The following is a 24,142-nucleotide window of genomic DNA, read 5'->3' as shown; positions in this document are numbered from 1 at the left end:
GGGACAATGCATGAAATTGGTTGTAGAAGGTAACCCTGCTGAACAAACATCTTTTTAAGCAAACCTTCTAATTTTTTATCCATAGGATCTTTGAAAGCACAACTATCCTCTATGGGTATAGTGGTGCGTTTGTTTAAAGTGGAAACCGCTCCCTCGACCTTGGGGACTGTCTGCCATAAGTCCTTTCTGGGGTCGACCATAGGAAACAATTTTTTAAATATGGGGGGAGGGACGAAAGGAATACCGGGCCTTTCCCATTCTTTATTAACAATGTCCGCCACCCGCTTGGGTATAGGAAAAGCTTCTGGGAGCCCCGGCACCTCTAGGAACTTGTCCATTTTACATAGTTTCTCTGGGATGACCAACTTGTCACAATCATCCAGAGTGGATAATACCTCCTTAAGCAGAATGCGGAGATGTTCCAACTTAAATTTAAATGCAATCACATCAGGTTCAGCCTGTTGAGAAATGTTCCCTGAATCAGTAATTTCTCCCTCAGACAAAACCTCCCTGGCCCCATCAGACTGGGTTAGGGGCCCTTCAGAGATATTAATATCAGCGTTGTCATGCTCTTCAGTATCTAAAACAGAGCAGCCGCGCTTACGCTGACAAGTGTTCATTTTGGCTAAAATGTTTTTGACAGAATTATCCATTACAGCCGTTAATTGTTGCATAGTAAGGAGTATTGGCGCGCTAGATGTACTAGGGGCCTCCTGAGTGGGCAAGACTCGTGTAGACGAAGGAGGGAATGATGCAGTACCATGCTTACTCCCCTCACTTGAGGAATCATCTTGGGCATCATTGTCATTATCACATAAATCACATTTATTTAAATGAATAGGAATTCTGGCTTCCCCACATTCAGAACACAGTCTATCTGGTAGTTCAGACATGTTAAACAGGCATAAACTTGATAACAAAGTACAAAAAACGTTTTAAAATAAAACCGTTACTGTCACTTTAAATTTTAAACTGAACACACTTTATTACTGCAATTGCGAAAAAACATGAAGGAATTGTTCAAAATTCACCAAATTTTCACCACAGTGTCTTAAAGCCTTAAAAGTATTGCACACCAAATTTGGAAGCTTTAACCCTTAAAATAACGGAACCGGAGCCGTTTTTAAACTTTAACCCCTTTACAGTCCCTGGTATCTGCTTTGCTGAGACCCAACCAAGCCCAAAGGGGAATACGATACCAAATGACGCCTTCAGAAAGTCTTTTCTAAGTATCAGAGCTCCTCTCACATGCGACTGCATGCCATGCCTCTCAAAAACAAGTGCGCCACACCGGCGCGAAAATGAGGCTCTGCTTATGCTTTGGGAAAGCCCCTAAGGAATAAGGTGTCTAATACAGTGCCTGCCGATATTATTATATCAAAATACCCAGATAAAATGATTCCTCAAGGCTAAATATGTGTTAATAATGAATCGATTTAGCCCAGAAAAAGTCTACAGTCTTAATAAGCCCTTGTGAAGCCCTTATTTACGATCGTAATAAACATGGCTTACCGGATCCCATAGGGAAAATGACAGCTTCCAGCATTACATCGTCTTGTTAGAATGTGTCATACCTCAAGCAGCAAGAGACTGCACACTGTTCCCCCAACTGAAGTTAATTGCTCTCAACAGTCCTGTGTGGAACAGCCATGGATTTTAGTTACGGTTGCTAAAATCATTTTCCTCATACAAACAGAAATCTTCATCTCTTTTCTGTTTCTGAGTAAATAGTACATACCAGCACTATTTCAAAATAACAAACTCTTGATTGAATAATAAAAACTACAGTTAAACACTAAAAAACTCTAAGCCATCTCCGTGGAGATGTTGCCTGTACAACGGCAAAGAGAATGACTGGGGTAGGCGGAGCCTAGGAGGGATCATGTGACCAGCTTTGCTGGGCTCTTTGCCATTTCCTGTTGGGGAAGAGAATATCCCACAAGTAAGGATGACGCCGTGGACCGGACACACCTATGTTGGAGAAAGTATGCAAAGAGGACCAAGTCGCTGCTTTGCAGATCTGGTCAACCGAAGCTTCATTCCTAAACGCCCAGGAAGTAGAAACTGACCTAGTAGAATGAGCTGTAATTCTCTGAGGCGGAGTTTTACCCGACTCAACATAGGCAAGATGAATTAAAGATTTCAACCAAGATGCCAAAGAAATGGCAGAAGCTTTCTGGCCTTTTCTAGAACCGGAAAAGATAACAAATAGACTAGAAGTCTTACGAAAAGATTTCGTAGCTTCAACATAATATTTCAAAGCTCTAACAACATCCAAAGAATGCAACGATTTCTCCTTAGAATTCTTAGGATTAGGACATAATGAAGGAACCACAATTTCTCTACTAATGTTGTTGGAATTCACAACTTTAGGTAAAAATTCAAAAGAAGTTCGCAACACCGCCTTATCCTGATGAAAAATCAGAAAAGGAGACTCACAAGAAAGAGCAGATAATTCAGAAACTCTTCTGGCAGAAGAGATGGCCAAAAGGAACAAAAAACTTTCCAAGAAAGTAATTTAATATCCAATGAATGCATAGGTTCAAATGGAGGAGCTTGAAGAGCCCCCAGAACCAAATTCAAACTCCAAGGAGGAGAAATTGACTTAATGACAGGCTTTATACGAACCAAAGCTTGTACAAAACAATGAATATCAGGAAGAATAGCAATCTTTCTGTGAAAAAGAACAGAAAGAGCAGAGATTTGACCTTTCAAGGAACTTGCGGACAAACCCTTATCTAAACCATCCTGAAGAAACTAACATTCTCGGTATTCTAAAAGAATGCCAAGAAAAAATGATGAGAAAGACACCAAGAAATATAAGTCTTCCAGACTCTATAATATATCTCTCTGGATACAGATTTACAAGCCTGTAACATAGTATTAATCACAGAGTCAGAGAAACCTCTTTGACCAAGAATCAAGCGTTCAATCTCCATACCTTTAAATTTAAGGATTTCAGATCCTGATGGAAAAAAGGACCTTGAGACAAAAAGGTCTGGTCTTAACGGAAGAGTCCACGGTTGGCAAGAGGCCATCCGGACAAGATCCGCATACCAAAACCTGTGAGGCCATGCCGGAGCTACCAGCAGAACAAACGAGCATTCCTTCAGAATCTTGGAGGTTACTCTTGGAAGAAGAACTAGAGGCGGAAAGATATAGGGAGGATGATACTTCCAAGGAAGTGATAATGCATCCACTGCCTCCGCCTGAGGATCCCGGGATCTGGACAGATACCTGGGAAGTTTCTTGTTTAGATGAGAAGCCATCAGATCTATTTCTGGAAGTTCCCACATTTGAACAATCTGAAGAAATACCTCTGGGTGAAGAGACCATTCGCCCGGATGCAACGTTTGACGACTGAGATAATCCGCTTTCCAATTGTCCATACCTGGGATAAGAACCGCAGAGATTAGACAGGAGCTGGATTCCGCCCAAACCAAAATTCGAGATACTTCTTTCATAGCCAGAGGACTGTGAGTCCCTCCTTGATGATTGATGTATGCCACAGTTGTGACATTGTCTATCTGAAAACAAATGAACAACTCTCTCTTCAGAAGAGGCCAAGACTGAAGAGCTCTGAAAATTGCACGGAGTTCCAAAATATTGATCGGAAATCTCACCTCCTGAGATTCCCAAACCCCTTGTGCCGTCAGATACCCCCACACAGCTCCCCAACCTGTAAGACTTGCATCTGTTGAGATTATAGTCCAGGTCGGAAGAACAAAGAAGCCCCCTGAACTAAACGATGGTGATCTGTCCACCATGTCAGAGAGTGTTGTAAAATCGGTTTAAAGATATTAATTGAGATATCTTTGAGTAATCCCTGCACCATTGGTTCAGCATACAGAGCTGAAGAGGTCGCATGTGAAAACGAGCAAAGGAGATCGCATCTGATGCGGCAGTCCTAAGACCCAACATTTCCATGCATAAGGCTACCAAAGGGAATGATTGTGACTGAAGGTTTTGACAAGCTGATATCAATGTTAAACTTCTCTTGTCTGACAAGGACAGAGTCATAGACACTGAATTTATCTAGAAACCTAAAAAGGTTACCCTTGTCTGAGGAATCAATGAACTGATTGGTAAATTGATCCTCCAACCATGAACTTGAAGAAACACCACAAGTCGATTCGTATGAGATTCTTCGAAAATGAGAAGACTGAGCAAATACCAAGATATCGTCCAAATAAGGAAATATCAAAACCCTATTCTCTGATTACAGAAAGAAGGGCACCGAGAACCTTTGAAAAAAATTCTTGGAACTGAGGCTAAGCCAAACGGTAGAGCCACAAAAACTGGTAATGCTTGTCTAAAAAGAGAATCTCAGACACTAAAAGTGATCTGGATGAATCGGAATATGCAGATACACATCCTGTAAATCTATTGTAGACATATAATGCCCTTGCTAAACAAAAGGCAGGATAGTCCTACAGAAACCATCTTGAATGTTGGTATCCTAACATAATGATTCAATAATGATAGATCCGGAACTGGTCTGAAGGAATTGACCTTCTTTGGTACAATGAAGAGATAAAATAAAACCCCAGCCCCTGTTCCAGAACTGGAACTGGCATAAATACTCCAGCCAACTCTAGATCTGAAACACATTTCAGAAATGCTGAGCCTTTGCTGTGTTAACTGGGACACGGGAAAGAAAAGAATCTCTTAGCAGGAGGCCTTAACTTGAAGCCAATTCTGTACCTTTCTGAAACAATGTTTCTGAAACCAGAGATTAAGAACGGAATTGATCCAAATTTCTTTGAAGAAAACGTAATCTGCCCCATACCAGCTGAGCTGGAATAAGGGCCGCACCTTCATAGGTACTTAGGAGCTGGCTATAGGTTTCTATAAGGCTTGGATATATTCCAAACTGGAAATAGTTTCCAAACTGATACCGCTCCTGAGGATGAAGGATCAGGCTTTTGTTCCTTGTGAGGAAAGGAACGAAAAACATAATTTATGTAAGAACTTACCTGATAAATTCATTTCTTTCATATTAACAAGAGTCCATGAGCTAGTGACGTATGGGATATACATTCCTACCAGGAGGGGCAAAGTTTCCCAAACCTTAAAATGCCTATAAATACACCCCTCACCACACCCACAAATCAGTTTAACGAATAGCCAAGAAGTGGGGTGATAAGAAAAAAGTGCGAAGCATATAAAATAAGGAATTGGAATAATTGTGCTTTATACAAAAAAATCATAACCACCACAAAAAAGGGTGGGCCTCATGGACTCTTGTTAATATGAAAGAAATGAATTTATCAGGTAAGTTCTTACATAAATTATGTTTTCTTTCATGTAATTAACAAGAGTCCATGAGCTAGTGACGTATGGGATAATGACTACCCAAGATGTGGATCTTTCCACACAAGAGTCACTAGAGAGGGAGGGATAAAATAAAGACAGCCAATTCCTGCTGAAAATAATCCACACCCAAAATAAAGTTTAATGAAAAACATAAGCAGAAGATTCAAACTGAAACCGCTGCCTGAAGAACTTTTCTACCAAAAACTGCTTCAGAAGAAGAAAATACATCAAAATGGTAGAATTTAGTAAAAGTATGCAAAGAGGACCAAGTTGCTGCTTTGCAGATCTGGTCAACCGAAGCTTCATTCCTAAACGCCCAGGAAGTAGATACTGACCTAGTAGAATGAGCTGTAATTCTTTGAGGCGGAATTTTACCCGACTCAACATAGGCAAGATGAATTAAAGATTTCAACCAAGATGCCAAAGAAATGGCAGAAGCTTTCTGGCCTTTCCTAGAACCGGAAAAGATAACAAATAGACTAGAAGTCTTACGGAAAGATTTCGTAGCTTCAACATAATATTTCAAAGCTCTAACAACATCCAAAGAATGCAATGATTTCTCCTTAGAATTCTTAGGATTAGGACATAATGAAGGAACCACAAATTCTCTACTAATGTTGTTGGAATTCACAACTTTAGGTAAAAATTCAAAAGAAGTTCGCAACACCGCCTTATCCTGATGAAAAATCAGAAAAGGAGACTCACACGAAAGAGCAGATAATTCAGAAACTCTTCTAGCAGAAGAGATGGCCAAAAGGAACAAAACTTTCCAAGAAAGTAATTTAATGTCCAATGAATGCATAGGTTCAAACGGAGGAGCTTGAAGAGCTCCCAGAACCAAATTCAAACTCCAAGGAGGAGAAATTGACTTAATGACAGGTTTTATACGAACCAAAGCTTGTACAAAACAATGAATATCAGGAAGAATAGCAATCTTTCTGTGAAAAAGAACAGAAAGAGCGGAGATTTGTCCTTTCAAAGAACTTGCGGACAAACCCGTATCTAAACCATCCTGAAGAAACTGTAAAATTCTCGGTATTCTAAAAGAATGCCAAGAAAAATGATGAGAAAGACACCAAGAAATATAAGTCTTCCAGACTCTATAATATATCTCTCGAGATACAGATTTACGAGCCTGTAACATAGTATTAATCACGGAGTCAGAGAAACCTCTATGACCAAGAATCAAGCGTTCAATCTCCATACCTTTAAATTTAAGGATTTCAGATCCGGATGGAAAAAAGGACCTTGTGACAGAAGGTCTGGTCTTAACGGAAGAGTCCATGGCTGGCAAGATGCCATCCGGACAAGATCCGCATACCAAAACCTGTGAGGCCATGCCGGAGCTATTAGCAGAACAAACGAGCATTCCCTCAGAATCTTGGAGATTACTCTTGGAAGAAGAACTAGAGGCGGAAAGATATAGGCAGGATGATACTTCCAAGGAAGTGATAATGCATCCACTGCCTCCGCCTGAGGATCCCGGGATCTGGACAGATACCTGGGAAGTTTCTTGTTTAGATGAGAGGCCATCAGATCTATCTCTGGGAGCCCCCACAATTGAACAATCTGAAGAAATACCTCTGGGTGAAGAGACCATTCGCCCGGATGCAACGTTTGGCGACTGAGATAATCCGCTTCCCAATTGTCTACACCTGGGATATGAACCGCAGAGATTAGACAGGAGCTGGATTCCGCCCAAACCAAAATTCGAGATACTTCTTTCATAGCCAGAGGACTGTGAGTCCCTCCTTGATGATTGATGTATGCCACAGTTGTGACATTGTCTGTCTGAAAACAAATGAACGATTCTCTCTTCAGAAGAGGCCAAAACTGAAGAGCTCTGAAAACTGCACGGAGTTCCAAGATATTGATCGGTAATCTCACCTCCTGAGATTCCCAAACTCCTTGTGCCGTCAGAGATCCCCACACAGCTCCCCAACCTGTGAGACTTGCATCTGTTGAAATTACAGTCCAGGTCGGAAGAACAAAAGAAGCCCCCTGAATTAAACGATGGTGATCTGTCCACCACGTTAGAGAGTGCCGAACAATCGGTTTTAAAGATATTAATTGATATATCTTCGTGTAATCCCTGCACCATTGGTTCAGCATACATAGCTGAAGAGGTCGCATGTGAAAACAAGCAAAGGGGATCGCGTCCGATGCAGCAGTCATAAGACCTAGAATTTCCATGCATAAGGCTACCGAAGGGAATGATTGAGACTGAAGGTTTCGACAGGCTGTAATCAATTTTAGACGTCTCTTGTCTGTTAAAGACAAAGTCATGGACACTGAATCTATCTGGAAACCCAGAAAGGTTACCCTTGTTTGAGGAATCAAAGAACTTTTTGGTAAATTGATCCTCCAACCATGATCTTGAAGAAACAACACAAGTCGATTCGTATGAGACTCTGCTAAATGTAAAGACGGAGCAAGTACCAAGATATCGTCCAAATAAGGAAATACCACAATACCCTGTTCTCTGATTACAGACAGAAGGGCACCGAGAATCTTTGTGAAAATTCTTGGAGCTGTAGCAAGGCCAAACGGTAGAGCCACAAATTGGTAATGCTTGTCTAGAAAAGAGAATCTCAGGAACTGATAATGATCTGGATGAATCGGAATATGCAGATATGCATCCTGTAAATCTATTGTGGACATATAATTCCCTTGCTGAACAAAAGGCAATATAGTCCTTACAGTTACCATCTTGAACGTTGGTATCCTTACATAACGATTCAATAATTTTAGATCCAGAACTGGTCTGAAGGAATTCTCCTTCTTTGGTACAATGAAGAGATTTGAATAAAACCCCATCCCCTGGTCCGGAACTGGAACTGGCATAATTACTCCAGCCAACTCTAGATCTGAAACACAATTCAGAAATGCTTGAGCTTTCACTGGATTTACTGGGACATGGGAAAGAAAAAATCTCTTTGCAGGAGGTCTCATCTTGAAACCAATTCTGTACCCTTCTGAAACAATGTTCTGAATCCAAAGATTGTGAACAGAATTGATCCAAATTTCTTTGAAAAAACGTAACCTGCCCCCTACCAGCTGAACTGGAATGAGGGCCGTACCTTCATGTGAACTTAGAAGCAGGCTTTGCCTTTCTAGCAGGCTTGGATTTATTCCAGACTGGAGATGGTTTCCAAACTGAAACTGCTCCTGAGGACGAAGGATCAGGCTTTTGTTCTTTGTTGAAACGAAAGGAACGAAAACGATTGTTAGCCCTGTTTTTACCTTTAGACTTTTTATCCTGTGGTAAAAAAGTTCCTTTCCCACCAGTAACAGTTGAAATAATAGAATCCAACTGAGAACCAAATAATTTGTTTCCCTGGAAAGAAATGGAAAGTAGAGTTGATTTAGAAGCCATATCAGCATTCCAAGTCTTAAGCCATAAAGCTCTTCTGGCTAAGATAGCCAGAGACATAAATCTAACATCAACTCTAATAATATCAAAAATGGCATCACAGATGAAATTATTAGCATGCTGGAGAAGAATAATAATATCATGAGAATCACGATTTGTTACTTGTTGCGCTAGAGTTTCCAACCAAAAAGTTGAAGCTGCAGCAACATCAGCCAATGATATAGCAGGTCTAAGAAGATTACCTGAACATAGATAAGCTTTTCTTAGAAAAGATTCAATTTTTCTATCTAAAGGATCCTTAAACGAGGTATCATCTGACGTAGGAATGGTAGTACGTTTAGCAAGGGTAGAAATAGCCCCATCAACTTTAGGGATTTTGTCCCAAAATTCTAACCTGTCAGGCGGAACAGGATATAATTGCTTAAAACGTTTAGAAGGAGTAAATGAATTACCCAATTTATCCCATTCCTTAGCAATTACTGCAGAAATAGCATTAGGAACAGGAAAGACTTCTGGAATAACCGCAGGAGCTTTAAAAACCTTATCCAAACGTATAGAATTAGTATCAAGAGGACTAGAATCCTCTATTTCTAAAGCAATTAATACTTCTTTAAGTAAAGAGCGAATAAATTCCATCTTAAATAAATATGAAGATTTATCAGCATCAATCTCTGAGACAGAATCCTCTGAACCAGAAGAGTCCAAAGAATCAGAATGATGGTGTTCATTTAAAAATTCATCTGTAGAGAGAGAAGATTTAAAAGACTTTTTACGTTTACTAGAAGGAGAAATAACAGACAAAGCCTTCTTTATGGATTCAGAAACAAAATCTCTTATGTTATCAGGAACATTCTGCACCTTAGATGTTGAGGGAACTGCAACAGGCAATGGTACATCACTAAAGGAAATATTATCTGCTTTAACAAGTTTGTCATGACAATTATTACAAACAACAGCTGGAGGAATAGCTACCAAAAGTTTACAGCAGATACACTTAGCTTTGGTAGATCCAGCAGGCAGTGGTTTTCCTGTAGTATCTTCTGGCTCAGATGCAACGTGAGACATCTTGCAATATGTAAGAGAAAAAACAACATATAAAGCAAAATAGATCAAATTCCTTATAAGACAGTTTCAGGAATGGGAAAAAAATGCCAAACATCAAACTTCTAGCAACCAGAAGCAAATGAAAAATGAGACTGAAATAATGTGGAGACAAAAGCGACGCCCATATTTTTTGGCGCCAAATAAGACGCCCACATTATTTGGCGCCTAAATGCTTTTGGCGCCAAAAATGACGCCACATCCGGAACGCCGACATTTTCGGCGCAAAATAACGTCAAAAATGACGCAACTTCCGGCGACACGTATGACGCCGGAAACGGAAAAGAATTTTTGCGCCAAAAAAGTCCGCGCCAAGAATGACGCAATAAAATGAAGCATTTTCAGCCCCCGCGAGCCTAACAGCCCACAGGGAAAAAAGTCAAATTTTTGAGGTAAGAAAAAATATGATAATTTAAAGCATAATCCCAAATATGAAACTGACTGTCTGGAAATAAGGAAAGTTGAACATTCTAAGTCAAGGCAAATAAATGTTTGAATACATATATTTAGAACTTTATAAATAAAGTGCCCAACCATAGCTTAGAGTGTCACAGAAAATAAGACTTACTTACCCCAGGACACTCATCTACATGTTTGTAGAAAGCCAAACCAGTACTGAAACGAGAATCAGTAGAGGAAATGGTAAATATAAGAGTATATCGTCGATCTGAAAAGGGAGGTAAGAGATGAATCTCTACGACCGATAACAGAGAACCTTATGAAATAGACCCCGTAGAAGGAGATCACTGCATTCAATAGGCAATACTCTCCTCACATCCCTCTGACATTCACTGCACGCTGAGAGGAAAACCGGGCTCCAACTTGCTGCGGAGCGCATATCAACGTAGAATCTAGCACAAACTTACTTCACCACCTCCCTTGGAGGCAAAGTTTGTAAAACTGATTTGTGGGTGTGGTGAGGGGTGTATTTATAGGCATTTTAAGGTTTGGGAAACTTTGCCCCTCCTGGTAGGAATGTATATCCCATACGTCACTAGCTCATGGACTCTTGTTAATTACATGAAAGAAATGATTATTTACCCTGGAAAAGAAAGGGAAAGCAAAGTTGACTTAGAAGACATGTCAGCATTCCAAGTTTAATCCATAAAGCTATTCTAGCTAAAAAAGCTAGAGACACATACCTGACATCAACTCTAATGATATCAAAAGATGGTATCACCAATAAAATTATTAGCATGTTATAGAATAAAAATAATGCTATAAAATTATGATCTGTTACTTGTTGCGCTAAAGCTTCTAACCAAAAAGTTGAAGCTGCAGCAACATCCGCTAAAAATATAGCAGGTCTAAGAAGATTACCTGAACATAAGTAAGCTTTTCTTAGAAAGGATTCAATTTTCCTATCTAAAGGATCCTTAAATGAAGTACTATCTGCCGTAGGAATAGTAGTACATTAGCAGGAGTAGAGACAGCCCCATAACCTTAGGGATTTTTGTCCCAAAAAACTCTAATCTGTCAGATGGCACAGGATATAATTTGCTTAAACGTCTAGAAGGAGTAAATGAATTACCCAAATTATTCCATTCCCTGGAAATTACTTCAGAAATAGCATCAGGGAGATAAAACACTTCTGGAATAACTACAGGAGATTTAAAAAACATAATTTATGCTTACCTGATAAATTCCTTTCTTCTGTTGTGTGATCAGTCCACGGGTCATCATTACTTCTGGGATATAACTCCTCCCCAACAGGAAATGCAAGAGGATTCACCCAGCAGAGCTGCATATAGCTCCTCCCCTCTACGTCAGTCCCAGTCATTCGACCAAGAATCAACGAGAAAGGAGTAACCAAGGGTGAAGTGGTGACTGGAGTATAATTTAAAAGATATTTACCTGCCTTAAAAACAGGGCGGGCCGTGGACTGATCACACAACAGAAGAAAGGAATTTATCAGGTAAGCATAAATTATGTTTTCTTCTGTTATGTGTGATCAGTCCACGGGTCATCATTACTTCTGGGATACCAATACCAAAGCAAAAGTACACGGATGACGGGAGGGAAAGGCAGGCTCATTATACAGAAGGAACCACTGCCTGAAGAACCTTTCTCCCAAAAATAGCCTCCGAAGAAGCAAAAGTGTCAAATTTGTAAAATTTGGAAAAAGTATGAAGTGAAGACCAAGTTGCAGCCTTGCAAATCTGTTCAACAGAGGCCTCATTCTTAAAGGCCCAAGTGGAAGCCACAGCTCTAGTGGAGTGAGCTGTAATTCTTTCAGGAGGCTGCTGTCCAGCAGTCTCATAGGCTAAACGTATTATGCTACGAAGCCAAAAAGAGAGAGAGGTAGCAGAAGCTTTTTGACCTCTCCTCTGTCCAGAGTAAACGACAAACAAGGAAGAAGTTTGGCGAAAATCTTTAGTTGCCTGCAAGTAGAACTTGAGGGCACGAACTACATCCAGATTGTGTAAAAGACGTTCCTTCTTTGAAGAAGGATTTGGACACAAGGATGGGACAACAATCTCTTGATTGATGTTCCTGTTAGTGACTACCTTAGGTAAGAACCCAGGTTTAGTACGCAGAACTACCTTGTCTGAGTGAAAAATCAGATAAGGGGAATCACAATGTAAGGCTGATAACTCAGAGACTCTTCGAGCCGAGGAAATAGCCATTAAAAACAGAACTTTCCAAGATAACATTTTTATATCAATGGAATGAAGGGGTTCAAACGGAACACCCTGTAAAACGTTAAGAACTAAGTTTAAACTCCATGGTGGAGCAACAGCTTTAAACACAGGCTTGATCCTAGCTAAAGCCTGACAAAAGGACTGGACGTCTGGATTTTCTGACAGACGTCTGTGTAACAAGATGGACAGAGCTGAAATCTGTCCCTTTAATGAACTAGCTGATAAACCCTTTTCTAAACCTTCTTGTAGAAAAGACAGTATCCTAGCGATCCTAACCTTACTCCAGGAGTAACCTTTGGATTCGCACCAGTATAGGTATTTCCGCCATATTTTATGGTAAATCCTTCTGGTAACAGGCTTCCTAGCCTGAATTAGGGTATCAATAACCGACTCAGAAAAACCACGTTTTGATAAAATCAAGCGTTCAATTTCCAAGCAGTCAGCTTCAGAGAAGTTAGATTTTGATGTTTGAATGGACCCTGTATCAGAAGGTCCTGTCTTAGAGGTAGAGACCAAGGCGGACAGGATGACATGTCCACTAGATCTGCATACCAAGTCCTGCGTGGCCATGCAGGTGCTATTAGAATTACTGATGCTCTCTCCTGTTTGATTTTGGCAATCAATCGAGGAAGCAGCGGGAAGGGTGGAAACACATAAGCCATCCTGAAGTTCCAAGGTGCTGTCAAAGCATCTATCAGAACTGCTCCCGGATCCCTGGATCTGGACCCGTAGCGAGGAAGTTTGGCGTTCTGGCGAGACGCCATGAGATCTATCTCTGGTTTGCCCCAACGTCGAAGTATTTGGGCAAAGACCTCCGGATGAAGTTCCCACTCCCCCGGATGAAAAGTCTGGCGACTCAAGAAATCCGCCTCCCAGTTCTCCACTCCCGGGATGTGGATTGCTGACAGGTGGCAAGAGTGAGACTCTGCCCAGCGAATTATCTTTGATACTTCCATCATTGCTAGGGAGCTTCTTGTCCCTCCCTGATGGTTGATGTAAGCTACAGTCGTGATGTTGTCCGGCTGAAACCTGATGAACCCCCGAGTTGTTAACTGGGGCCAAGCCAGAAGGGCATTGAGAACTGCTCTCAATTCCAGAATGTTTATTGGAAGGAGACTCTCCTCCTGATTCCATAGTCCCTGAGCCTTCAGAGAATTCCAGACAGCGCCCCAACCTAGTAGGCTGGCGTCTGTTGTTACAATTGTCCAGTCTGGCCTGCTGAATGGCATCCCCCTGGACAGGTGTGGCCGATAAAGCCACCATAGAAGAGAATTTCTGGTCTCTTGATTCAGATTCAGAGTAGGGGACAAATCTGAGTAATCCCCATTCCACTGACTTAGCATGCATAATTGCAGCGGTCTGAGGTGTAGGCGTGCAAAAGGTACTATGTCCATTGCCGCTACCATTAAGCCGATCACCTCCATGCATTGAGCTACTGACGGGTGTTGAATGGAATGAAGGACGCGGCATGCATTTTGAAGCTTTGTTAACCTGTCTTCTGTCAGGTAAATCTTCATTTCTACCGAATCTATAAGAGTCCCCAAGAATGGAACTCTTGTGAGAGGAAAGAGAGAACTCTTCTTTTCGTTCACTTTCCATCCATGCGACCTTAGAAATGCCAGAACTAACTCTGTATGAGACTTGGCAGTTTGAAAGCTTGAAGCTTGAATTAGAATGTCGTCTAGGTACGGAGCTACCGAAATCCCTCGCGGTCTTAGTACCGCTAGAAGGGCACCCAGAACCTTTGTGAAGATTCTTGGAGCCGTAGCCAATCCGAATGGAAGAGCTACAAACTGGTAGTGCCTGTCTAAGAAGGCAAACCTTAGATACCGGTGATGATCTTTGTGGATCGGTATGTGAAGGTAAGCATCCTTTAAATCCACTGTGGTCATGTACTGACCCTCTTGGATCATGGGTAAGATTGTCCAAATAGTTTCCATTTTGAACGATGGAACTCTTAGGAATTTGTTTAGAGTCTTTAAATCTAAGATTGGCCTGAAAGTTCCCTCTTTTTTGGGAACCACAAACAGGTTTGAGTAGAACCCTTGTCCTTGTTCCGACCGCGGAACCGGATGGATCACTCCCATTAATAACAGATCTTGTACGCAGCGTAGAAACGCTTCTTTCTTTATCTGGTTTGTTGACAACCTTGACAGATGAAATCTCCCTCTTGGGGGAGATAATTTGAAGTCTAGAAGGTATCCCTGCGATATGATCTCTAGAGCCCAGGGATCCTGAACATCTCTTGCCCAGGCCTGGGCGAAGAGAGAGAGTCTGCCCCCCACTAGATCCGGTCCCGGATCGGGGGCTCTCGGTTCATGCTGTCTTTGGGGCAGCAGCAGGTTTCCTGGCCTGCTTGCTCTTGTTCCAGGACTGGTTAGGCTTCCAGCCTTGCCTGTAACGAGCAACAGCTCCTTCCTGTTTTGGTGCAGTGGAGGTTGATGCTGCTCCTGTTTTGAAATTCCGAAAGGGACGAAAATTAGACTGTCTAGCCTTAGCTTTGGCTTTGTCTTGAGGTAGGGCGTGGCCCTTACCTCCTGTAATGTCAGCGATAATTTCTTTCAAACCGGGCCCAAATAAAGACTGCCCCTTGAAAGGTATATTAAGTAATTTGGACTTAGAAGTAACATCAGCTGACCAGGATTTTAGCCACAGCGCCCTACGTGCCTGTATGGCGAATCCTGAGTTCTTAGCCGTAAGTTTGGTTAAATGTACTACGGCCTCCGAAATGAAGGAATTAGCTAGTTTAAGGACTCTAAGCCTGTCCGTAATGTCGTCTAGCGTAGATGAACTAAGGTTCTCTTCAAGCGACTCAATCCAAAATGCTGCCGCAGCCGTAATCGGCGCGATACATGCAAGGGGTTGTAATATAAAACCTTGTTGAACAAACATTTTCTTAAGGTAACCCTCTAATTTTTTATCCATTGGATCTGAGAAAGCACAGCTATCCTCCACCGGGATAGTGGTACGCTTAGCTAAAGTAGAAACTGCTCCCTCCACCTTGGGGACCGTTTGCCATAAGTCCCGAGTGGTGGCGTCTATTGGAAACATCTTTCTAAATATTGGAGGGGGTGAGAACGGCACACCGGGTCTATCCCACTCCTTAGTAACAATTTCAGTTAGTCTCTTAGGTATAGGAAAAACGTCAGTACTCGCCGGTACCGCAAAGTATTTATCCAACCTACACAGTTTCTCTGGTATTGCAACGGTGTTACAATCGTTGAGAGCTGCTAAGACCTCCCCTAGTAATACACGGAGGTTCTCCAATTTAAATTTAAAATTTGAAATATCTGAGTCCAATCTGTTTGGATCAGAACCGTCACCCACAGAATGAAGCTCTCCGTCCTCATGCTCTGCGAGCTGTGACGCAGTATCAGACATGGCCCTAGCATTGTCAGCGCACTCTGTTCTCACCCCAGAGTGATCACGCTTGCCTCTTAGTTCTGGTAATTTAGACAAAACTTCAGTCATAACAGTAGCCATATCTTGTAATGTTAACTGTAATGGCCGCCCAGATGTACTAGGCGCCAAAATATCACGCACCTCCCGGGCGGGAGATGCAGGTACTGCCGCGTGAGGCGAGTTAGTCGGCATAACTCTCCCCTCGCTGTTTGGTGAAATTTGTTCACATTGTACAGATTGACTTTTATTTAAAGTAGCATCAATACAGTTAGTACATAAATTTCTATTGGGCTCCACCTTGGCATTGGAACAAATGACACAGATATCTTCCTCTGAGTCAGACATGTTTAACACACTAGCAAAAAACTTATAACTTGGTTATAATCTTTTTTAGCAAAAAACGTACTGTGCCTCAAAGAGGTACTAACGATTAAATGACAGTTGAAATAGTGAACTGAAAAACAGTTATAGCATCAAACTTTAAAACAACAAAACTTTTAGCAAAGGTTTGTTCCCATTAGTAAAATAACAATAATTAAATTTGACATAAAAAATACAAAGCAACGTTTTTATTCACAGTCACTATAAGAATTCTCACAGCTCTGCTGAGAGAATTTACCTCCCTTCAAAGAAGTTTGAAGACCCCTGAGATCTATCAGAGATGAACCGGATCATGCAGGAAAAATAAAAGTAACTGACTGGTATTTTTTGATGCGTAGCAAAGAGCGCCAAAACGGCCCCTCCCTCTCCCACACAGCAGTGAAGAGAAACGAAACTGTCACAAATAAAGCAAAAAAAAAACTGCCAAGTGGAAAATAATGCCCAAATATTTATTCACACAGTACCTCAGCAATGTAAACGATTCTACATTCCAGCAAAAACGTTTAACATGATAAATAGTTATTAAAAAGGATTAGTGACCTTTAACAGAGTAGTTCCGGTGAAATACCATCCCCAGAATACTGAAGTGTATACATACATGTCATTTTAACGGTATGGCAGGATTTTCTCATCAATTCCATTCAGAAAATAAAAACTGCTACATACCTCAATGCAGATTCCTCTGCCCGCTGTCCCCTGATCTGAAGCCTTTACCTCCCTCAGATGGCCGAGAACAGCAATATGATCTTAACTACTCCGGTTAAAATCATAGTAAAAAACTCTGACAGATTCTTCCTCAAACTCTGCCAGAGAAGTAATAACACGCTCCGGTGCTATTTTAAAATAACAAACTTTTGATTGAAGTCATAAAAACTAAGTATAATCACCATAGTCCTCTCACACATCCTATCTAGTCGTTGGGTGCAAGAGAATGACTGGGACTGACGTAGAGGGGAGGAGCTATATGCAGCTCTGCTGGGTGAATCCTCTTGCATTTCCTGTTGGGGAGGAGTTATATCCCAGAAGTAATGATGACCCGTGGACTGATCACACATAACAGAAGAAAACCTTATTTAAACGTTTACATTTAGTATCAAGAGGACCAGAATCCTCTATTTCTAATGCAAATAACACTTCTTTAAGTAAAGAACGAATAAATTCCATCTTGAACAAATACAAAGATTTATCAGCATCAACCTCTGAGACAGAAACCTCAGAACCAGAAGAACCATTATCAGTATCAGAATGATGATGTTCATTTAAAAATTCATCTGAAAAAAGAAGTTTTAAAAGACTTTTATGTATACTAGAAGGAGAAATAACAGACATAGCCTTCTTAATGGATTTAAAAAATAAAATCTCTTATGTTATCAGGAACACTCTGAAAATTAGATGTTGACGGAACAGCAACAGGTAATGTAACAGTACTAAAGGAAATTTTATCTGCATTAATAAGTTTGACATGACATGCAATACAAATAACAGCTGGAGAAACAGATACCAAAAGTTTATAGCAGATACACTTAGCTTGGTAGCTCCAGCATTGTGCAGTGATTTTCCTGAAGTATCTTCTGACTCAGTTGCAACGTGGAACATCTTGCAATATGTAAAAGAAAAAAACAAAATATAAAGCAAAATTGATCAAATTCCTTAAATGACAGTTTCAGGAATGGGAAAAAATGCCAAAGAACAAGCTTCTAGCAACCAGAAGCAATAAAAAATGAGACTTAAATAATGTGGAGACAAAAGTGACGCCCATATTTTTTCGCGCCAAATAAGACGCCCACATTATTTGGCGCCTAAATGCTTTTTGGCGCCAAAAATGACGCCACATCCGGAACGCCGACATCTTTGGCGCAAAATAACGTCAAAGAATGACGCAACTTCCGGCGACACGTATGACGCCGGAAACGGAAATAGAATTTTTGCGCCAAAAAAGTCAGCGCCAAGAATGACGCAATAAAATGAAGCATTTTCAGCCCCCGCGAGCCTAACAGCCCACAGGGAAAAAGTCAAATTTTAAGGTAAAAAATGTTAAATTAAAATGCATTATCCCAAATATGAAACTGACTGTCTGAAAAATAAGGAAAGTTGAACATTCTGAGTCAAGGCAAATAAATGTTTGAATACATATATTTAGAACTTTATAAACAAAGTGCCCAACCATAGCTAGGAGTGTCACAAAAAATAAGACTTACTTACCCCAGGACACTCATCTACATATAGCAGATAGCCAAACCAGTACTGAAACGAGAATCAGCAGAGGTAATGGTATATATAAGAGTATATCGTCGATCTGAAAAGGGAGGTAAGAGATGAATCTCTACGACCGATAACAGAGAACCTATGAAATAGACCCCTTAGAAGGAGATCACTGCATTCAAATAGGCAATACTCTCCTCACATCCCTCTGACATTCACTGCACGCTGAGAGGAAAACCGGGCTCCAACTTGCTGCGGAGCGCATATCAACGTAGAATCTAGCACAAACTTACTTCACCACCTCCATCGGAGGCAAAGTTTGTAAAACTGAATTGTGGGTGTGGTGAGGGGTGTATTTATAGGCATTTTAAGGTTTGGGAAACTTTGCGCCTCCTGGTAGGAATGTATATCCCATACGTCACTAGCTCATGGACTCTTGCTAATTACATGAAAGAAAGGTATGCCAGGCCTTTCCCACTCTTTATTTACTATGTCCGCCACCCGCTTGGGTATAGGAAAAGCGTCGGGGGGCACCGGAACCTCTAGGAACTTGTCCATCTTACATAATTTCTCTGGAATGACCAAATTGTCACAATCATCCCGAGTAGATAACACCTCATTAAGCAGTGCGCGGAGATGTTCTAATTTAAATTTAAATGTCACAACATCAGTTTCAGCTTGATGAGAAATTTTTCCTGAATCTGAAATTTCTCCATCAGACAAAACCTCCCTCATGGCCCCTTGAGATTGGTGTGAGGGTATGTCAGAACAGTTATCATCAGCGTCCTCTTGCTCTTCAGTGTTTAAAACAGAGCAATCGCGCTTTCTCTGATAAGTAGGCATTTTGGATAAAAGATTTGCTATGTTATCCATTACAGCCGTTAATTGTTGCATGGTAATAAGTATTGGCGCACTAGATGTACTAGGGGCCTCCTGTGCGGGCATAACTGGTGTAGACACAGTAGGGGATGATGTAGTATCATGTTTACTCCCCTCATTTGAGGAATCATCTTGGGCAATATCATTATCTGTTGCATTACTGTCCTTACTTTGTTTGGACACTATGGCACAATTATCACAAATTTAAATGGGGAGACACATTGGCTTTCATACATATCGAACATAGCTTATCTGATGGTACAGACATGTTAAACAGGCTTAAACTTGTCAACAAAGCACAAAAAACGTTTTAAAATAAAACCGTTACTGTCACTTTAAATTTCAAACTGAAAACACTTTATTACTGAATATGTGAAAAAGTATGTGAAAAAGTATGAAGGAATTGTTCAAAATTCACCAAAATTTCACCACAGTGTCTTAAAGCATTAAAAGTATTGCGGAACCGGAGCCGTTTTAACATTTAACCCCTATACAGTCCCAGAATGAGGCTCTGTCTATAACTAGAAAGGCCCCCATCTGAAAAAGGTGTCCAACACAGTGCCTGCCGTTTTTCTAAACGTTCCCCAAGATTATAATACCAATAATTAGTTAGAATCTGCATAATATGCCTAGTAAAGCAATTGTTTTAGCCCAGAAAAATGTCTACCAGTTTTTAAGCCCTTTTTGAAGCCCTTTATTCTTTTATGTTTAACTAAGAAAATGGCTTACCGGTCCCCATGAGGGGAAATGACAGCCTTCCAGCATTACATGGTCTTGTTAGAAATATGGCTAGTCATACCTTAAGCAGAAAAGACTGCTAACTGTTTCCCCCAACTGAAGTTACTTCATCTCAACAGTCCTGTGTGGAAACAGCAATCGATTTTAGTTACTGTCTGCTAAAATCATCTTCCTCTTACAAACAGAAATCTTCATCCTTTTCTGTTTCAGAGTAAATAGTACATACCAGCACTATTTTAAAATAACAAACACTTGATAGAAGAATAAAACTACATTTAAAACACCAAAAAACTCTTAACCATCTCCGTGGAGATGTTGCCTGTGCAACGGCAAAGAGAATGACTGGGGTGGGCGGAGCCTAGGAGGGATCATGTGACCAGCTTTGCTGGGACTCTTTGCCATTTCCTGTTGGGGAAGAGAATATCCCACAAGTAAGGATGACGCCGTGGACCGGACACACCAATGTTGGAGAAAATGGACCAATAAGAAAAAGCTAAACGGCACCTTACAAACCCAATGGCTGGGGCACTCACCACCTCCAGGGAACCAGACACCAGCGGACCAGGATTTCTTCGTCACCACGCGGTCAGGAATGCGGAAATGGAGAGCCAAAATGTGGCCACGCCCGGTCACAAGGTAAACCGCGCAGTCCATGCAAAAGCGCGTCTGCTCGTAAAGGCTGCGTCACTAGACATAGGCCGTTATGTTCCAAAATAGCCATGAGCCGAAGCAACACTACACAGTAGGAGACAATCACATAAACATGATTATAAACCCCCCTGTTCAATAACCGCCCTCAGGACATATTAACCCTTGATTCCAAGATACAGAAAGGAGCCTCACTGAGACCCTATGTTAAAGTTATCCTCTAAAGGTTGTAGACCATCTCTGATAAACAGTTGTAATTACAATACATCCATGATGATTGTAAAATTTAACGATCTTACCGGAATCCACACCGGGTAACAGGAACACGGCACTTCAAGTCTGACAGATGGTAGCGTCGCTTCTGCCATGGACGTGAGAGGAAAAAAGCAGGCAGCGAAAATAGTCAACGCTGATTGCTTGTGGAGCTGTTAATATGAGTCGGAATGGTTACGCAGAAACACTCTCCCTGCATCTCCGGACTCTAACTTTCACCCATGCTCCCACCGAGAGGCTGACACTACTTAAAAACTCCAGACCCATGCCAAAGAGTACTACACTCCATAAGAGACTATCGAAAGCTTCTGACACTTCTCTGCCAACCTCCTGAAACGAAAGGCAAAGAATGTCTGGGGGATGAAGGGAGTGGGAGGAGTATTTAAGCCTTTGGCTGGGGTATCTTTGCCGCTTCCTGGTGGCTAGGTTCTGAATTCCCAAAAGTAATGAATGCAGCTGTAGACTCTTTCCATTTATTTAGAAAAATACCTTAATACCTTTGTTCTCTGCAAGTCTGTGTGCATAGAATAAACCCCTTACCAGTTAAAGGGAAACTACATTTAATATTAAACTTTCATGATTTAGATATAGCATAACAATTAAATAAAACAAATATTTCTAAATTTGCTTTATCAAAATGCGCACAATTGTTTTATATACACCAGCTCCTACTGATCATTTGCACAGTAAATACATGTATATGCATTTTGTTATTGGCTGATGGCTGTCACATGATACAGGGGAATGAGCATTGAGTTAAAAGATCTGCCAGGGAAAAAAAAAATCTAACAACTTATTTAAAATTCAAATGTAGTGCTTTTACATTGGTGATTATGCAATTCTAGTGTATTTAATAGTCCTTTAATTGCTAAGATTCAGGAAGTTCAATGAATAGAAGGTTGTTTGGAGTTGAATAAATCTGCACAAGTGTGAAGTAGCAGTGGCAAACAAACAACTGAAAACCTATAAAGTCATTGTTTTAGTTAAATAAAAGAATTTTAATTATTAAGTTATGGATTATTTTCCTCCTTCCAACAAAGTACAGCAGAAAAGTTATCCAAATATGAAGGATTACACTGGAGAAAATAATGAAATTATTGCTAGGTGTGAATTTCTTAATCACTCATTTTCCGTTGAAAATAAAAAATAAAAAAATCTGATAAATTGTTTTAAAAATAAAAGCATCTGGTTGTAAATATTTTTACAACCAGCAAGAATGAGTCTTTATATAAAAAATGTTTTAAATTGAGTCTGACTAGAGATTTAAATCCAATCTACCCTGGTGAAGTGTACTGAGCGATGGATGGAACACAGCGCACCCTCTGTACAGCTATTTTGGTCTTGTAAGCTGCAACTTCTAACTTTATAAACATTTAAAATTGTATACAAAAAAAAATCAGCACTGAGAAGACCCCTTTCCTTTCAGCAGCCTAATTTAATTTGTATTTCATAGCAAGACACAAAAGAACCATTTGCTCCTGATTGGTTATAAAGTGGTCACATGACAATGTATATACATTACAGTAGGCGCTCTGCTATGTGCCCGAAAGAAAACACTCGTCTGTTGCACTTACCTAAAGATTACAGCTAATCGATCCAAGAACAGCGTTGGGTCACTGGATCTTCCATTGTTGTCTTGGGAGAGAAGCTAAAGGGAAAAGCAAGAAAATGAATCCCACTATCTGTGAGTAACTAGACTAGCGTTCAGTAAACAGTGAGGCGGCCAGCTACTTCCTTAGGGTTAAATATGAATTTTATTACAATTAGGTTAAGGGACATAAAAGTACTTGTGTCATATGCAATAATAAAATGTAATAGCACAGGAGAGATTAATATAAGGAATTGAGTGGGCAGCAGAGCAGGCTAGGATATCGGCGCCTGCGGTCAGAAAAATCTGGAACATTCACTGCACTGATACAAAGGACCAGCAATGTAAGAAGCGGATTCAGTGTAAACCGGACAAAGAAAATAAAATAACCATAAAGTGGTTGTGCACCCTCTGAGGAAACTACAAAGATGAAAAGCAAATAAATGAGAAAGAGATGGAGTCTGTAACTGAGCTGCAAAGCACACACGGGGCGGACAGTATACCATCTGGTTATTAATGTGAAATAGAGTGTTGGGTTTCTGGAAGTGCCCTGCATTTGGGATGACCCTTGCTGTTTACGTGCATGAAACAGGCGGTCTACATAGGAGCAATTAAGACGGCACTAAAGTACCCCTGCATCTGTTAGTGGGGTTTATCATGCAGGCATAGAAAATTATAGGGGAAGTCCAACTGCTCTTAATGGCAGATGTACTCAGACAAGGAGCTGTGAAGAGCCGATTGCAATCAAAGCTGCTGCAGGAACAGCCTTTCAAATGGGCTGAGCTCTCATACGCATTGGAAGATTAATTTCTGTTGCAGTCTCTTAAATGCATAGCTTTTCTACAGCTAATACTATATTATATTTTCAGTATAGGTGATGGTTATTAAAAATGACAAAGTAAAAGTAAAACTATTTGTAAATAATACACTCCAGCAGGTACAATGGATCATTGGAAACACAGAGGAGAGAATCTTCTTACAGTACAATGTCCCTTTAAGAAGAAGCCATCTCCAAGCAGAAATGTCACATTGCATATGTAAAGAATGAAGGTTTATGGGATTTCATTTAGGTACATGCACTGCAGCCCACTGCGCCCACACACGGCTCAGACTACTGCTTACACGTGACCTCTCACCTGCTTAAGAGCGTTGACCTGGACAGAACACAGCTCACTCAGGCACTCGGAAATCTTCTCCAGGGGGAGGCGGGCCAGCACCAGCGCAGTGCCTTAGCAAGGAAGATTTAAAAGGGTTTGTTAGACTTTATCACTGCACAAAACATTTAGCATTTCAGTCTGATGTAAACTGCAGACAGGACAGTCACCTAGTGGAAATTCAAGGAACAACCTCTCTCTTGCTTACAGCATGTTATGTTTTCTTTAAGGTCCCTTGCTAACTAGATGTTTAACCACTAGCATTAGAGAGACCCATGAGGGAGCACAAGTGATTCCCGGTTTAAATAGAAGCATTTTAGCAACTCACTTACGGTAGTAAAAATGCTTCATTGTCCGGAGGTATATGTAGATATGCTGCACATTCATGGGGCAAGCAATTACATACTGCGCCTGCTCAGAGAGCCGATAGTGGCTTTTGTGAGTC

General features: G+C 40.8%; 1 protein-coding gene across 4 annotated transcripts in view; it reads right to left on the bottom strand.

The window, feature by feature from the left end:
• Positions 1-24,142, bottom strand: part of TNPO3 (transportin 3) — a 403,460-nt gene that overhangs the window by 109,455 nt on the left and 269,863 nt on the right. For all 4 annotated transcript variants that reach the window (XM_053716333.1, XM_053716334.1, XM_053716336.1 and 1 more), the window contains exons 13-14: positions 23,680-23,771; positions 22,530-22,603 (exon numbers count right to left, since the gene is read on the bottom strand). In XM_053716333.1, coding sequence (XP_053572308.1) covers positions 22,530-22,603; positions 23,680-23,771 — 166 coding nt within the window. The remainder of the gene's footprint in view (positions 1-22,529; positions 22,604-23,679; positions 23,772-24,142) is intronic.

Source organism: Bombina bombina, chromosome 6 (assembly GCF_027579735.1).
Source record: "Bombina bombina isolate aBomBom1 chromosome 6, aBomBom1.pri, whole genome shotgun sequence".
NCBI classification, from domain to species: Eukaryota; Metazoa; Chordata; class Amphibia; order Anura; family Bombinatoridae; genus Bombina; species Bombina bombina.
Note: the sequence above shows the minus strand (reverse complement) of the source record. Positions and strands in the feature narration are given on the sequence as shown.